The 17,518-nt window shown below is 44.6% G+C and overlaps 1 protein-coding gene across 1 annotated transcript; it reads right to left on the bottom strand.

Annotated features, from left to right (window-relative positions):
• Positions 1 to 1,018: 1,018 nt before the first annotated feature.
• On the bottom strand, positions 1,019 to 16,114 carry YJU2B (YJU2 splicing factor homolog B). The gene is made up of 9 exons (XM_077470428.1): positions 15,977 to 16,114; positions 15,441 to 15,494; positions 14,055 to 14,137; positions 12,295 to 12,350; positions 12,140 to 12,200; positions 10,590 to 10,732; positions 10,287 to 10,459; positions 7,101 to 7,239; positions 1,019 to 3,075 (listed from the first exon to the last, which is right to left on the bottom strand). Exons 1-9 carry the CDS (start codon positions 15,977 to 15,979, stop codon positions 2,642 to 2,644), a joined length of 1,146 nt encoding a protein of 381 aa, XP_077326554.1. The 5' UTR covers positions 15,980 to 16,114; the 3' UTR covers positions 1,019 to 2,641.
• Between the last annotated feature and the right edge of the window lie 1,404 nt (positions 16,115 to 17,518).

The following is a 17,518-nucleotide window of genomic DNA, read 5'->3' as shown; positions in this document are numbered from 1 at the left end:
TCCAGAGTTGTGTGTTCAGGTAGAAAATTTCCACTATAGCCTGTATACACACCCACATATGTGACTCAATATCAGTACAAGGAAATGTTCTCTCCAGCATAAAAGACACAACTGAGCATGTGCAGGTCGGCCACACTGCCTGTGTGTTAGCTGGCCTTCCACAAATAGACAGTGCAGGAGGGAAGGCTCTATCCATACAGGATAAAACAGACTTTTTACATAATGTAGAAGATTAACCCCTTAAGTTCCACAGTGAGTATTACAAGCATGCTATTCTGCCTATACAGACGGATTTTACTGTTGTGGGTTTAGTAACACTTTAAGCTGTAGGTCAGGGATATACAATTAGTGGACCTCCAGCTGTTGCAGAACTACATTTCCCATGGGGCATTGCAAGACTGACAGCCACAAGCGTGACACCCAGGGGCAGAGGCATGATCGTTTTGCAACAGCTGGAGGTCCGCTAATTGCAAATCCCTGCCGAAGGATGGTATAATATAGGATACATTAAGCAGATCAGTTAGTAAATGGTTAAATAAGAGTTGAGCAATTATATAGGGATTTTCAGAGGGAACAGGTGATGACAGAGTAAGGGAGAAGAAGAAGCAAAATTGAAAAAGGAAGAATAAGCGATTTATAGCAAGGAGTGTAAACTCGAGGGCAATCCGATTCAATCTGAATCAGACTGAAGGAGCTCAGCTAACATTCAGAGTACTGAGCCGGACAGGAGGCTGTGGAACGAACTGTAAATGTAGCAGAAAGGCAGAACAGAGGGGAGAGACGCTTGTCAGTTGCCCAGGGCCATGAAGCGGTAATAGGGCCTGGGCCCCCTACAGGAGGACCGGTGTTACCCCCTTATCAGCAGCCCTGTGAGCGGGGGGATGTAAATTAGAAACCCCCCTTTTTTTTCTCCACTGAAATCTCTGTGAAGCTGCACGCCTCCCCCCCCCCGGCTGGGCCCGGTACAACTGAGCTGGTTGTACTGGCTTATTAGCGGCCCTGCCAATGAGTGTCAGGATTACATCGAGCATTTATATGAAGAAGTGGCTCGGAGAAGCTACAAAACATTTTTTAACATTACAGAACAAGTCAAGTTGAATATGACAAACTATTACTAGTTATACCATGGCTTGGATCAATGAGAACCTTCAGAGACATATTTCCTCATTGCAGCTTCAAGAAAATGGCAGATGTTCAATACATACCTTTGTCCTTTAAACAATGAAGTTTAATCTGTATATATTTGCCTTCCCTGGTTCTCCCCCCCCCCCCCACCAACATGCTAGTGAAAATATTTAAAGCAGAGTTACGCCCCAAAAGTGGAACTTCCACTGATTTGTCTCCTCCCCCCCTCCGGGGCCACATTTGGCACCTTCCGGGAGCATGCGGTCCATGACATCCCCGCTTGGCTTCCTCCTCCTCCCCTGCCACCAGGCCAGTAGGAAAGAGGAGCAGAGGCTCACGCATGCACAGTAGTGTTCCCGGCGTGAAGCTGTAAGGCTACACTGCCAGGCTCCCTTATGCACAATCGCGCCAGCAGCACCCAACAGCTGATGGAAACATCAGATGCGGTGCCGACATCACTAGACTCCAGGAGAGTTAAGTGTCCTATTATTAAAAGCCAGCAGCTGTAGTATGTGTAGCTGCTGGCTTTACATTTTTGCAGCAGTGGGTTGAACACCACTTTAAGCGATATTAAAGAGGAGCACCAGCCCCCCACCAAAAAACTGAACGTCAACAGCTACAAATACTGGAGCTGCTGACTTTTAATATTAGGACACTTACCTGTCCAGGGATCCTGTGATGTCGGCTCCTGGGTGCTGCCCCCGCCCTTCCTTGTATGGGAAACCCTCAGTAAAGCCTTGCGGCTTCACAGCCATTTCCCTACTGCACGAAGCGTGCTGATCTTTGTGAATGGCCTTGCGGCGGGAGAGAGAAAGGGGGCCGTCCTTCTGGGGCACCTCGCCTCGGCAAGGTTTCCCGGAAGTGGGGATGGGTACCTGTCGCCTTCCTCCTGCCAAGTGCCCCCAGACCAAGCAGCTTGCTCCTGAACCTCTGCTCAGTGTGTCCATTCACACACGGAGCATGGTTTGGCCTCGTCCGCTTTCTCATCATTGGCTCAATGGCTGTGATTGACAGTAGCCAATGGCTTGTACTACTGTCTCAGCCAATGAGAAGGAAGAGACACAGGAGAGCTGCTGGATCAAGATTGGGCTCAGGTAAGTATTTGGGGGGCTGCTGCACACAGAGTTTTTTTTAACATCCTCCAAATAATGCATGATGGTAAAGAGCCTTGAGCTTTTACAACCACTTTAAAGTATATCATGGAAACAAGTTATATTTATTTTAGATCCAGTGACATCATAACTGGATTTTTATGCTTCTGTATGCAATGCGGGCATACCAGTGCTGGTGATGGGAACCAGCAGGGCGATGTACCAATTTTTCTGAAAACAGAAAGCAGTAGTAATGCCCACAAGTGATGCTGAGCCTTCATGATTAGAAGAACTAAATTCCAATGAATGAAAGGAGTGGGCCAGGGACAATCAGGCTTGAGAGAAGAGAGCTAGACGATGCTGGACTTCCCCCAGTCAGGAAATACAAGACAATAAAGCCAGATCTAGGTATTGTGAAATGCAGTTTATGACTCAGACTCAGAGCTGGAATCAGAGTAGTCAGGTACAAGGCAGGAGGGAGTTGCTGGCTGTTTGGAAGGTCTGTCCTTGGGTGGTGTCTCAGGTGGAGAGGCGTCTGTATTACGGACAGTCTGTAGGGCAGCAGTCTCATTCGCTATCAGTTCATTGCTCTCCCGCCGCTTCCTATCAATCTCCTCTGTTGTTTCTTGTTCACATTCAGCCGGAGAAACAATCTTTTCCTTATCATTCCCCTCCTTTGATTCCCTCCGTACCACTCCGAGCGACAATGCTGATGCTACGGGGCTGGATGGAAGTTTAGGTCGGATCTTGAGATTCTTCAAGGAGTTATTTGTTGTCTGGATCTTCACATCACTTCCCTGAGAAAACCAAGAGCGGCTGGAGATCTCTGAGCGTTTCTTCTGCTGCCGTTTGTCATATGCTGTAAGGTGAAGGAATAGTACAATCTCAGTAAACTAATCATCTCTCCATTATAGCTGGTCACACAACCTAATCACAGCAAAAAAAGGATAGTTTAGACTTAGGCCGGGCATAGACAGTTCGAATCTCAGCCGGTTCAGCAGGAATCAGTCGAGATTCGAACCGTATATGGGCAAGCTGAATGTACCAAGTTGATCGATTAACCTGGGTACAACCAGCCTTCTGGATTTTACTTGCGATTATTTGCTCGCAATAGTCACTGTCTTCTCCCGGCAGGATGGCTTCCCACACCTTCCGCCGGGAAAATGGAAAATTGGGCACTTACCGTTCCTGGTATTGTATTTTCCTGGTGCCTTCATGGCAGCACACGCATGGTTGGTTGCTCCACCCCCCGCATGTGGATTCTACCATGAAGGCACCAGGAAAATGGAAATTTGAATACTCACCTTTCCTGGTGCCTATCCATGGCAGCATACGCATGCCGGGGGTGGAGCAACCAACCATGCATATGCTGCCATGAAGGCACTAGGAAAATACAATGTCTCAGCAGGAGGGATTCCCCTTGCATTGTCTGTGTTGATGGGTGAATCATGCTAATTTCTTTTCTGCAACCTGTGGCTGCAGGAAAGAGATTTGCACCACCTATGGCCTTCCTTAGAGGTCATTGAGCCTCCACCTAATTCACTAATATCTTTTCACATTCAAGATCCAAAGCAGAATATGTATAACCACATGTTTAGCTCATTAAATATTCTTTTTATAGTGCGTTAATGTGTAATTATAGTTATAATTGCAATTTTGCCGCAAAAACAACTGTGGAAATCATTTTGGTATGTAAAGCGAATAAAAAGATAATGTTGAGTAAACTGAAGCATACCAAAAATGTCATCATTTGGTCTAGCCATGAAGGTTTTGATTACCCTTGACATGACAGGGTATTCTTTTTTATAAAAAAAATGTTTTTATGCTTTTAAAATATTAAAGCGGAACATCACTTATAAAGTAAAGTCCCGCAGGTTCTATTTTTTCCCCCCCAGCCTGTCATGGAGTTACAGTTTATTTTATTGGGGGGGAGGGGGCAGTGGGGCAAGTATCGATTTTGATCAGTACCTGCTCCCACTTCCACAACCCTCACCCCACCCTCTCCCCGGACACATTCATATGTTCCAGGAGACTGCAGGACCATTCTCAAAGTGCCGCAGAAGCTTGCACATGCGCGGTGGGGAATTGGCTGTGGTTCCTCAGGAAACCACAGTTGGCTCCCGTATCCTAGATGGTAGGATCAGGGACCCGCAGCGGTACAAAGGAGGACAGTAATGGACCCCGCATATGCTTGTGAAGAAATAAAAGTGAAGGAGCGCCCAGTGTCCAATAGATGAAGAACGTTTTATTTTGCGTCACAACAATGAAAAGAGGCCAGTATGTTTCGGGCGACCCTTGTGCATGCAGCATGAGACATCACGGCTGCTGAGAGAAGCAAAAACAAACTGGTTTGCCTGTAGGCTCATGTCATAATGTGCTAGAATGCACCGCATTAAAACGGATCCCTCCAGCATCACGTTGTCATCACTGACTAGGCCTCCATCTTCCCCCGGTCTTCCTTCCGGGTTTGCGGGCTGGAGCTGTTTGAATGGCTGAGCCGCAATGATGTCACTCCTGCGCATGCGTGTGGAAGTCACTGTCTTGGCACAGCTCTCTTAAAAGACGATATGTGGTCCATTGAGAGCGCAGCATGAATATGCTTGTGATGTCACTGACTGCTACACATGTAAATATCTGCTAAACATTGCAGGTTTAGGAGATATTCAATTTAGCTACAACAGGTAAGCCTTAAGGCTGACCTGTAGGTACAAGATAAAAAGTTGGGTTTACTTCCTCTTTACAACCCCTTGATTGCCCCCTAGTGTAAACCCCTTCCCTGCCAGTGTTATTTTTACATTGAGCAGTGCATTTTTATAGCACTGATCAATGTAATAATGGCACTGGTCCCCAAAAAGTGTAATCTGGGGGCAGGTCTGTTCCTCATCAATTTTATTTGGGTACAGCGTTGCACGACCGCGCAATTTTCAGTTAAAGCGACGCAGTGCCGTATCGCAAAAAAATGGCCTGGTTATTAAGGGGGCAAATCCTTCCGGTCCTTAAAGTGGTTGTAAACCCACTTTAAAGAAAAAAAAAAAAAACACCTGCAAGACAAAGGCATAATGAGCTAGTATGCATAGCGTACTAGCTAAATATGTAATACTCACCTGAGATCGAAACCCTCACTGCGGTGCCCGTACACAGCACCGGCCAGCGACATCTATCCCAGGAGTCGCGATGATGTCACTCCCACGCAGCTCCCACGCATGCGCACGGGAGCCGCCGATAACGGCACACTCACTGAAGCAAACGCCACATAAGTGCCATTGCTTCAGTTTGCTCAGTGCGCATGTGCCGATGACAGGGGATATCTCCTAAACCGTGCAGGTTTAGGAGATATCCTGGGTAGCTACAGGTAAGCCTTATTATAGGCTTGCCTGTAGCAAAAAGTAGTCGGTAAGGGTTTACAACCACTTGAAGTGGTTAAACAAGAGCTTGCTTAGTGTAAGATGGCTCTTATGCCTCAGTGTTGGTAAAGTCTAGCCAAGGACCCACAATTTTGGCAAATTTAGCTGGGCATGCTCTTCATATACAGAAAGAGCTTCATGCACCAACATCTGAAACACATTATACTCTGAAGGTGTGAGATTACTTGCATAAAAACACCGCAATCTGAACATGTTTTTATCTGAGGAACTGTGCATAAAAGAGCCAAGAAGGAGAAGGAAGCCCAGTTTTTGCGGTAGAGTGGCCTGTACATTGGTCCAGTAGCTATATATTAGTGGACAATACCAACAAATAAGAAGCTGGGTCAGCTGTATCACTGTAGGTGGGCAAAGAGCCTGATCACAAAGTCTCTGGATTAATCTGTCTGCGGTACTAATACTATCAACATGAAATGGGGTATTTAGTAACGACAGCGCCTTTAGTGGAAACACAGGTTTTTTCCACTATATTGCCCATTTGTATATACTAGCGATGTACCGAAATTTTGCGCTGTCAAAAATTTTTGACTGAAAATAGGGTTTTCAGCAGTGTGCCAAATAAAAAAAATTAAAAATAAATAAACTGCTGATAATGGCTGCCAAAAACGCCCGTAATTTTGCCTTGCTTATGGTGTTTTTCATAGGTCATGTGACTCAAAATGCATCAAAACTGCAACATGGGTGCATTTTTGATGCATTCTTGCTGTGTTTTCAATGCATTTCAATGGAGGTGTGTTTTTTTTTTGTTTGTTTGTGTACTGATCCAATAAGCACCAAAAAATGCAGGAAGCGGGATTTTTAAAGCGATTGTATACCCGCTAATTTTTTTATTTTTTTTGCCACCTGCAAAGGAAAAGGCATAATGAGCTAGTATGCACCGCATACTAGCTCATAATGAAATACTTACCTTAGAACGAGGCCCCGACATCTGGCCCGATCCACACCGAGGGAGCTGACATGCTCCCTCTGCGTTTCTTCTGGGTATCATCACTCCAGCGTATGCGCGTGGGAGATTTCATCCCGGCCGGGTCCGGCCACTGCTGGGCTTTCAGCCGAGAATCCCCTTGTGCGCATGCGCCGCTGCAGTTAGCGGCGCATACCGAGGAGAATATCTCCTAAACCGTACAGGTTTAGGAGATTTTTTACCTACAGGTAAGCCTTATTATAGGCTTTCCTGTAGGTAAAAATAAATAATATTATGTATGTATGTATGTATGTATGTATATATATATATATATATATATATATATATATATATTTATTTATTTTTTATTTTTTAAACCACCAGTTTCAGTTAAATGTTTCCTGAATTTTCGGTACCGAAAACTGTCATTTAGGTGCCCCACTAGCATATACTGTAGGTCTTTTCTGGCTTGACTAAATCTTCTAAAGAAGAAAACAGGTTTATCAAAACTCCCACTGAACAATCTGGTGGTATCTGGGTGAATCCTCCAATGCTTACACTCCAGGCTGCGGTACTTTAGTAGAGATGCTAGCTTCTTATCTTCCTCTGTCTCTGGAAGGAGCTTCAGATCTAAGGAGGCTTTCTTCAAGAATGCCTGGTCCTTCTGTTCCTCCTCAAGAATCTGCTTTTTCTCTTCCTATGTTGGGAAAACAGAATAAATTCAAAGGAAAGAAGGGAGTGTAACTAAAATTCTAGGATGGGGACTGGGTTCAATTTCACAAAACAATATAAAGTCTCTATCATTAACCAAACTGCTACCACCCCTGGTTCCTGCAATCAGCTCCATCAAAGACTATGGGACTTACGGATTACCAAAAGTATAGTGCAAGGACAGCAAAAAAAAGAAAGAATAAAACTGCCAGCATACACTTATCTCACAAACCTCTGCACACTGATGCTGATGTTTTCTAGCATTACCATTTAAACAAAGAGTGGATTTCTATCTGCTGGACATCACAATATTACTCCACATTGTGGCCTGCATTTTTTACCCTATTCATAAAATGCAGGTCACCCAGTACAAAGCCTGTGAAGTCCCTGCAGGGAGAACTCCGATTGGAAGAGGGGCTGGTCACATGACTTTGACCTGGCCTTCCTCCTATGAGAATTTTGTTTTGTTTTTTTCTTTGATTTTTATTGTGATTCAATTGCTCTGTAGTCTCAAAGTAAGCAGTGCATAATGTACATTTTTAAAAGGACACTGTTGTTCTTTAAAGAGACCCTGTGTCACCATTTAAGACAAAATACAGGTAAAAGCACAAAAAATTAAGTATTTGAAATGCTTTTGCATTTTTTCCCCTCTTCATAAATTATTTTTGTTCAATTGCAATGTAACTTGCTAGAGACTTTGACCACTCCAGTGGCCAATTCCCTAGCACAGCCACAGCTATCTCTTTGACCTCTCACGTCATAGCCCTCTCCTCCTTTGCCAGTGTCAAATTATTGTCAATGCTGCCCCAGCTCCTCTACCTCTCCCTACAAAACACTTTATGTAGCTCCCGGGGGAGTGAAGGGGAATACAATAGAGTGTCACTTGAGTGACAGCTCTAGGTATCCGGGGTTCTGCTGACATTACATCCAAGATGGTGTCACCCAGCAGCAGACTCAGAGCTTGTGGCTGTCTACACGTACAAAAAATGTTAAATGCATATATAATTTTAGAAGTACAGTCAAAGTTCGTTTGGTTGTACTTCGCCTGTGGATCACAAGAGTGCAGTTCGCGCTGCACTCCTGTGACCCGTTTTCAGCAGACAACAGGCTAAAGCTTGCTGTCAGCTGACGTCACAGAACTGGTCCAGGTTCAGGCAAGATCGGGACAATGAAGTTGAGATCTGCCCATATGCCTGGACCGGCGCCCGGCTTAGCCTCTCAGCCTAAGCCAGCCGCTTCTGCCCCCTCCAGTAAGCGAGGAGGGGCAGAGCAGAGAGCAGTGACTGACAGTCTACAACTCTCTGCTCACGGAGACCTAAGAACCAATCGATCAACAGTGTCTGATCGCTCAGTCTTAGAGCCGGCAGGGGACAGATGCAGCATCGGACCAAAAAAATAAATAAAATGTCTCTAAAAATTTGTTTTTTTCTTTAAGATGTCTGGGTTATTTTATATATGGCAGGCCTACAAGTCTAAAGAAGAAATGAGCATCAGATCATAATTGCAGTAACTGGAATTCCTTTCTCCTATCAGGCTTATTTGCTCGACAAACAAGGAGCATTACCAAAAGTCACCCGATTTCTACTTCCAACAAGATGTGAGGCTTAACATAGTTACAGAGTTAGGTTGAAAAAAAAAAAAAAAAGAAGAAGACACAAGTTACAATAAATAGTAAATAAAATAAAGGGAGAATAAAAGATATCTTCCATTAACAGGACCATATACCCACAGCTGATCAAGAGGAAGGCATAAACTTCTGCAGCATGATCCAATTAGCTGCGACAGGAAAACATTTTTTATTTCCTGATCATCTAAGGAGGTGGTCTCCAAACTGCAGCCTGCAGGACAGATTCAGAGCTTTGCTGGCCTTTATCTGGCCCTTGGGACACTATTCCACTGATACAAGGCACTATTCCTTCCGCAGAAAACAAAGCACCACTCCTTTAACCGACACCCAACAGTGAGGCATGATTCCTCCTACAGACACCAATGATGGGGCACGACAACAAAAACGGGGCAACATTTCTTTTGCCGACACCAATGATAGGCACTATTCCTTCAATTGACACCAACGATGGGGCACTATTCCTCCTACTAATACCAATAATGGGGCACTGTTTTTTTTTTTTTTTTATCCCAATTGACCACCAAGCATGAGGCTTTGCTTAATCCCACTGACACTGGGGCTTTTTCTTACCCCACTCTCCACAATCTGGTGCCTCTAAAGTCTAAAGGACAGTAAACCGGCCCTTTGTTTGCAAAGTTTGGAGACCCCTGATCTAAGGCAAATCGGTTATTCTCTCGATCAACAATCTCTGCTGTTATGAAATTTAAATAATAGAAAGTAAAATTTAGGAATACATCCAGCATTAAAAAAAACACACACAATCAAACGAGCTATGCAGAACTAATTTCTCTTCCACATTTTCACAGCTATTAGTATCTATATGTGGAGGTTAAAGCTTCTTTATTCCAGATGCACACGGAGTGCCCCCAAGTACCTGGCAATGATGAGCTTTCACAAGGCAGACTATTTATGTATTTATTCTTGGTGACTATGCCCCCCTTAGACCCCATTCACACTGGGACGGTTTTCAGACGCTGGAAATAGCCTCTGCTAAGTGCCTGAAAACTGCCTCCAATTCATTCAATTGTGACTTTTTACACAGGGGTGGTGCACTTGCGGGACGTTCTGAAAAGTCCTGCAAGCAGCATCTTTGGGGCTATTTGGGAGCGCTGTATTTAGTGCTCCCAAAACGCCCTTCCCACTGGAATGAATGTGTAGCGCTTCCGAAGCGCTTGAAAAGTGTTTAGGAAGCGCTGCAACAAAGGAGTTTCTAACTCCTTCTTTGGGGTTAAAAGCGCCCCCGCTAGCAGCCAAAAAGCGACGCTAACGCAGTGTGGAAGGGGGTCTAAAGTGCATAAAAGTTTATTTTAATTTTTTGCCCACAAAGGTGCCCCTGTTAAAGCCAGGAGGTATGGCGGTAAAGAAATCCCTCTAACTGGCAAACAACAATACACAAGGCAGCTCACTCTAAACTTGGTGCGCAAAAGACTGTTGAGAGCAAAGTCATCCTTCCAGGCCCCCTGTGCTTCCTGCAGCTCAAACAGTGTGGGTATGGCCTTCTTCAGCTTCTCTTTATCTGCAGCACCGTGTTCCAGCCGGTACATGGAATCTGTCTCAAGTTTTTGCTTCTGTTCATGTTCTGTAAAGGACAAGAAAATAATATGGTGAATATGGTGTAGGAAAACAAAGCCAGTTGAGCACCAAGCAGTGTCAGCCTTTGGGAGGGAAGCGCAGCACTCCTGCTCCACAGCTCCGCCCACCACACTGACCTGTTGTTAGGATTTGCTCATTCTCGCTCATGTCCCATCGCTCCTCCTTCCTCTGCGCTCCACTCACAATGACATAATCACAAGAAGCTGGATCAGTCTGCATCTCAATGTAATTCACACACAAATGACACTTCATCTTAAACCTAATGAATGAATATAGGGAATACACCACCGTTAATCCACATGAGAGACTGCACTAAACACCTATAATAAAAGCAAAAAAAATTTAAAAAAAATATTTAGGCCTTAGCAACCAAAATTTCACATGTCATTTCTCTAGCACAGAATAGAACAGTTACTAAAGGCTTTTTTTTTTTTAATTAACAAACATATTATACTTACATGCTCTGTGCAAGGGTTCTGCTCAGAGCGGCCCCGATCTATTATTATCGGATCCCTCACTGTCACTCCATAAAGACACAATTTTTTAGCTAAATAATTGTATTATATTCGACTTTCCAATTAAAGCGGTCCTCCACCCTGAAGTGGAAGTTCCGCTCATCTGATCCCTCCCCCCCTCCGGTGCCACAATTGACACCTTTCAGGGGGAGGGGGGTGCAGTTACCTGGATAATCCAGGTATCTGCACCCACTTCCGGGACAAGACCATCGCAGATCCCCCCCCCCCCCCCGTTGTGTTCTGGGAAACACACAGTTCTCAGGACACAGCAGGGACCAGCAGAGACGCACAGCGCAACTCGCGCATGCGCAGTAGGGAACCGGGCAGTGAAGCCGCAATGCTTCACTTCCCAATTCCCTGACAGAGGATGGCGACGGGGGCAGCAGAGAGACGAGCGATTGCTCGTCATCTGCCGCCAACATCGCTGGACCCTGGGAAAGGTAAGTGTCAATTTATTAAAAGTCAGCAGCTGCAATATTTGTAGCTGCTGGCTTTTAATATTTTTTTTAAAGGTGCAGCTCCTCTTTAATGTCATTGATTTAAATGAATATGACTTTATTGTTTGCCATTAACAGCACCTTTTGAAGGGGGTGTTAAAAATCCTGCTTGCTGCATTTTTGGTGCATATTTGGTCAGTTAAAAAATCTGCACCAAAAATGCACCTCCCCATTCAAAACGCAGCAAGAACGCATCAAAAATGCGCCCATGATGCAATTTTTTTATGCACTTTTTGAGTCACTATATTGCAGGTGTTTTTAGCACCCATTAGCGACACCTTTTTTTTTTTCTTTCGGCACAATGCTGAAAACCCCTATTCTCGGCAGCCAAAATTTTGGTGCATCCCTACACAGAACGGGGCCAGTGGCTGTGACTGACAGCAGCAGGAGCCAATGACTTCCACTGCTGTCTCTGAGCCAAATGAGGAGGTAGAGAGCAGGGACAACAGCTGCTCTCTTGCACATCGCTGGATCTAGATCGTGTCCGGGTAAGTATTAAGGGGTGCTGCAGAGGGGAGCTGCACACTAAAGGTTTTTTTTACCTTCATGCATAGAATGAATGAAGGCAAAAAACTTTCAAACTTTACAACTACTTACATTTTTTAGTTTTGTTTCTAGATGAGATATAAAGCCTAAAACACAAGACCACCTTACCTGTATATTGGAGTTGTGTAGTAATTGCCCACTTTCGTCTTCTCTGCATTATATCGCACACCTGAGGGACACACAGAGCACAGATTAGTCAGTAAGAAATAATGACAGAGCCATATGACAAGGAGGTAAAAAAAAAAAAAAAAATGCGCACATACCCATTCCAATGTGATTCTTGCAGCCATCACACCATATGTTATAAGGCATTTCAAACCTGTCAAGATGAGAGGTAAACAAGAATCAGACAAATCAAAAACACCTTACCAGGGCCCTAGGACTTGGTTCACACCTATGTGTGTGGCTGCAGGTGTAGGAATCGCAGCGATTCCTGCACCTGCAACCACCCACAGTGAAAACGTGCTGCTGTAAGAAAACGCACAGGGCGGTCATTCATTCTGAATGACACCACCTCGCATGTAAAAACACATTGCGTTTGCGGGTGCAGGAACAGCAGGGAAATCGCCAGGTCAAAATGCACCTTTTTCATTTGAGAAAAACACAGGCACAGCAGCCCATGCAAATTAATATTCTGCTGTGTTTGTGCAAACACGGACCACAAAAACGCAGCAATGTAAACCTAGGGTCAGAGTTAGGAGTGAGAGTGTCCCCTAAAGTCTGACAATTGCCGCTTTGACAACTGCCTAATAATCTCATGCTGACAATGTATGATGTCATCTCAGTGTGACGAGTGTCTATCAAACACATCAAAATCTGATTGTGCAATGTTCCTTCCATTCACCAACTCTGTAGTGTAAAGCTGGCCTGATCTGATACAGATTGTATTGTGTAGGTTGAGGCTCTCACATTACTATAATTTTTGTGGAGATTGTACCATCAGAATACAACCTGGTTAACCGTAACAAATAGCAGTAGAGTTGCCACCTCATTCCTTTAAACCGGAACACATATGGATTGTAATGTCTGCCCTACTGTTGTAAAGTGCTGCGCAAACTGTCGGCGCTATAGAAATCTTGTGTAATAATAAAAATAATAATTACACAGGTTCGGAGGTTAATTTAATGCAGGTAAGGCACAGAGTGAGTTTAATTACCACCTTAATCAGCCACAGAACTTGTGTAATTTTTTTGGTTAGGCTTTAAAGGGATGAGGTTGCAACCCTACATAGCAGAGCCCCTGTAGTTGAGTGAAGGTTGAAGCTGTTAGATACTTACCTTGGACGAACTGCCACAACCTCCTGTTTATGCAGGTACAGCCAGGACAAGTCTCAATGTCCTGGCTACACCTGCGCATTACAGCTTCATAGAGAATGAAGTCTATGGAAAAGGCTATAGGGATGTAATGCACAGGCGCAGCCAGGGTGTGAACAAACACTGGAGGCAGCGCCCATCAGATCTAGGTAAGAATGCATCTGTGGAGGGGGGGAGGGTGGATTAGGTGAGGTCAGGGCCAAAAAGGGTATGTACACTTTGGGGGTTATTTACAAAGGCAAATCCACTTTGAACTGCAAGTACACTTGGAAGTGCAGTCACTCTAAATCTAAGGGGTAGATCTGAAATGAGTGGAAGCTCTACTGATTTTATCATCCAATCATGTGCAAGCTAAAATGCTGTTTATTATTTTCCTTGCATGTCCCCCTCAGATCTACAGCAACATTACTTCCAAGTGCACTTGCAGTGCAAAGTGGATTTGCCTTTCGTAAATAACCCCCTTTTATATTAAAAGGCAACTTCTCCTTTACACCAGTGGTTCTCAACCCTGTCCTCAAGTACCTCAAACAGGCCACAGTTTGGGAATTTTCTAGATAAAATAGCTGTCCAAAATACCAAGCCATTGACTCCGATTTAAAGCACCTGTGCAAGATAAAGGAAAACATGCAAACATGGCCTGTTGGGGGTACTTGAGGACAGGGTTGTAAAACACTGCTTTACACCACCCTAACAGTTGTGCAGCCTCTTACCTGATGATAAGGATGCCCTGAGACAGCTTTCGGGCCCGTTCCCGCAGCGGGTGACTGTTCCGGTAGCGATTGAGAGAGCCATGCTGACAGCAAAAGAAAAAAGAAAGATGAGGCTTGTAAGAACTTTTATTTTATCTGAGTGTTATACAAAAAAAATTAAAAAAGGTGACTTATCAAAATGTGTTCTACATTACTGTACACACAATGGGGGAGATTTACTAAAACTGAATAGTGCAAAATCTGGTGCAGCTGTGCATGGTAGCCAAACAGCTTACAGGTTTTATCATTAAAGCTTAAAGTGGTTGTAAACCCACTTTGGGAAAAAAAAACACCTGCAAGACAAAGGCATAATGAGCTAGTATGCATAGCATACTAGCTCATTATGTAATACTCACCTGAGATCTAAGCCCTGACTGCAGTGCCCGTACACAGCACCGGCTGGCGACATTACTTCCGGGTATTGCGGCTCTGGCACTGTGATTGGCTGGAGCCGCGGTGACGTCACTTCCATATAAGGGCAGGTAAAACACGTGGAGAGAAAATGAATATGCAAAAACGTGGAAAAAAAAAAATACAGGGGCATTGGTGCAGCATTGCAGCCTGCCACTAAAAATTGCTCCAGTCCATGAGGTGGTGTTGTGCAGAAAAAAAAAAAAAAACACTTGACACCATGGGCCCTCCGCCATCCCATATAACACTGCTGTAGGGGGGAGGGGCGATGCTGTCTTTTTATTGGGAGCTTGATAGATTTGTTTTTCAAAGGGCTCCATGTAGTAGACCCCCCCCCCCCTTCCCCTCGGGGATCTTTGCCTTCTTCCATGTTGTCCAGGTAGATCTCATCCTCTGAAAGGTTGCCTACCCCTGCTTTAAGTCATAATAATTTTAAGGGTAACACTTTAAAGCAGAACTAAACCCTCCTATGCTTTTCAGCCACGGAAGCTGCCGCCTTGGCCTCTGTTTGACCTATAACTGCCACGATGACGCACATGTGATCAGTTATGACTCCAGCTATTTTATGGCTTGACAATTTTGTTGAGACAACAGGCAAATGTGACAGGCAGCATTTGTTTTTTTGTACCGATGGGTTTCGTCCCTCTTTAAGATCGCACTTCCCCTGGGAAGTCAAAACCTGCTATTCGGTTTACAATAACCTCCTGACCCCACTGTCAGCCAGATCAGATGCCGATCACCTCTAAGGGCATTCTGGTAGTAAATGAAGTGAGACGTTGTGAAGGAATTTATATTGTGAAGTGCTCTGCCAACTGTTGGCGCTATATAAAACCTGTATAGGTATAAGGAACAGACCATTATGGGGTTTACAGACACATAAACAAAAGTCTGCTGCTACTTCAAAACACAAATCATACTTTCTGTAGTCACACTTACTTTGGCGGGATCAAAATCCGGAGGGTAATACTTGTTGGTTCCTTTTCTCTCCCCCTAAAAGACAAAACAAAGACGATGAGAGTTTATCATTTGTGATCATCCAGCCGCTCCACCCCTGTAGAGGGAGGGAATCCATGTCCCGGCGGGCTGAGGCTCTCTGGCAGACGTGTGAGTGATGTGTGACTTATAAGTAGGGACGAGCTCAGGCGTGTTCGCATGGTCCACATGCAGAGCCCGCCAGGAAGTCGGCGCAGCACTGCGCTAATCACAGAGCCGACTTCCTGGCTGGCTCTGCATGTGGACCATGTGAACAAGCCTGAGCTCATCCCTACTTATATAAATAACACAGGGTCCCTCTATTTAGTATTTGCAGACTGCAGGGGCTCAGGGCTCCCCATGTCATGCTGCAATACTCAGACACTCCATTATATCTGCCCTGACACTATTGTGCTGCCTCCTTCCTTCATTGCATGAGGACAGGTTCTCTTTGTGTTCCAGCGCCCTATGACTCTAGTATTAGAAGACGATGCACTCACCATGTTGCCTCTGTGGTCTCTTCACCCAGCTCTCTCCTCCTGCACACCTCTGTTATTGCCTCCACGTCACAAAGACGCGACCCAGCTTGTGAAATGTACAAGTTTACTTCCGGGTGTTGTGTCTCCGCTTCTGTAACGCAGCCTGCCTGTATAAGTCAATGGAGAGTGGTCTTTAGAAACATGGCCGCCAACCTGAATCCAGGGCGGGTGCTGGAGACGATTATCTTGTTACTAGAGTGATAAACGGTGGCCTCAAAAGGGACAACCATCCTTTATATGCCGCAATGTTATGCAATATTGTTGAATACATAGCTCCCAACTGTCCCTGATTTCTGGGGACTATGATTTGGAACAAAGTCCCTCTGTCCCTCCTCATTTGTCCCTCGTTTTGCGTGATCTATATAGTTGTATATAAAATGCACATTTTATCTTTCAAAAAGCGTCTCCCAGTGCTAAACCTTTCATCCAAACTCTAAATTGCTACATTTATACATTTCAAAAGCCAGTATAAAGTGATGGTAGTGATTTAAAAAAACACTTGAGGGCTTAACTAATTATTTTATTTGTATATTTGTCCTTTAACCACTTCAGCCCCGGAAGATTTTACCCCCTTCCTGACCAGAGCACTTTTTGCGATACGGCACTGCGTCACTTTAGCTGAAAATTGCGCGGTCGTGTGATGCTGCACCCAAACAAAATTGACATACGTTTTGTTTCCCCACAAATAGAGCTTTCTTTTGGTGGTATTTGATCACCTCTGCGTTTTTTTTGCGCTATAAACAAAAAAACAGTGACAATTTTGAAAAAAAAAAGCAATTATTATTGCTATAATAAATATCCCCAAAAAAATATAAAGAAAACTAATTTCTTTCTCAGTTTAGGCCGATATGTATTCTTCTACATATTTTTTTTTAAAAACAATCGCAATAAGCGTATATTGATTGGTTTGCGCAAGAGTTATAGCGTCTACAAAATAGAGGATAGATTTATATATTTATTTTTATTCTTTTTTTATATATTAGTAATGGCGGCGATCTGTGTTTTTTATCGTGACTGCGACATTATGGCGGACACATCGGGCCCTTTTGACACTATTTTGGGATCATTGTCATTTATACAGCGATCAGTGCTATAAAAAAATCACTGATTACTGTGTAAATTACACTGGGAGGGAAGGGGTTAAACACTAAGGGATGATCAAGGGGTTAAGTGTGTCCTAGGGAGTGATTCTAACTATGGGGGGGTGGGTTCACTACAACATGACAGAGATCACTGCTCCCGATGACAGGGAGCAGTAGATCCCTGTCATGTTGCTAGGCAGAACAGGGTATTGCCTTGTTTACATCTCTCTGTTCTGCCGCTCCGTGACACGATCGCGGGCCCCCGGGTGGACATCGAGCCCACGGGACCTGGTCACGGAGTACGCGGCGGGCGCTCGACTACAATGCCGCGATTTAAAGGGGACGTACCTGTACGCCCATTTGCCAGCCGTGCCACTGTGCCGACGTACATTGCCGTGCGCTGGTCGGCATGTGGTTAAGC

This window comes from Lithobates pipiens, unplaced genomic scaffold (assembly GCF_037356315.1).
Source record: "Lithobates pipiens isolate NorthernLeopardFrog02 unplaced genomic scaffold, aLitPip1_a1.2 Scaffold_8, whole genome shotgun sequence".
Taxonomy (NCBI): Eukaryota; Metazoa; Chordata; class Amphibia; order Anura; family Ranidae; genus Lithobates; species Lithobates pipiens.
Note: the sequence above shows the minus strand (reverse complement) of the source record. Positions and strands in the feature narration are given on the sequence as shown.

Coding starts and splice junctions, on each gene's coding strand:
- YJU2B (XM_077470428.1), bottom strand. Junction 12,351..14,054: donor CAGGGCATCCTTATCATCAG/GTAAGAGGCTGC, acceptor TCATCTTGACAG/GTTTGAAATGCCTTATAACA. Junction 10,460..10,589: donor TGAGCAAATCCTAACAACAG/GTCAGTGTGGTG, acceptor TGTCCTTTACAG/AACATGAACAGAAGCAAAAA.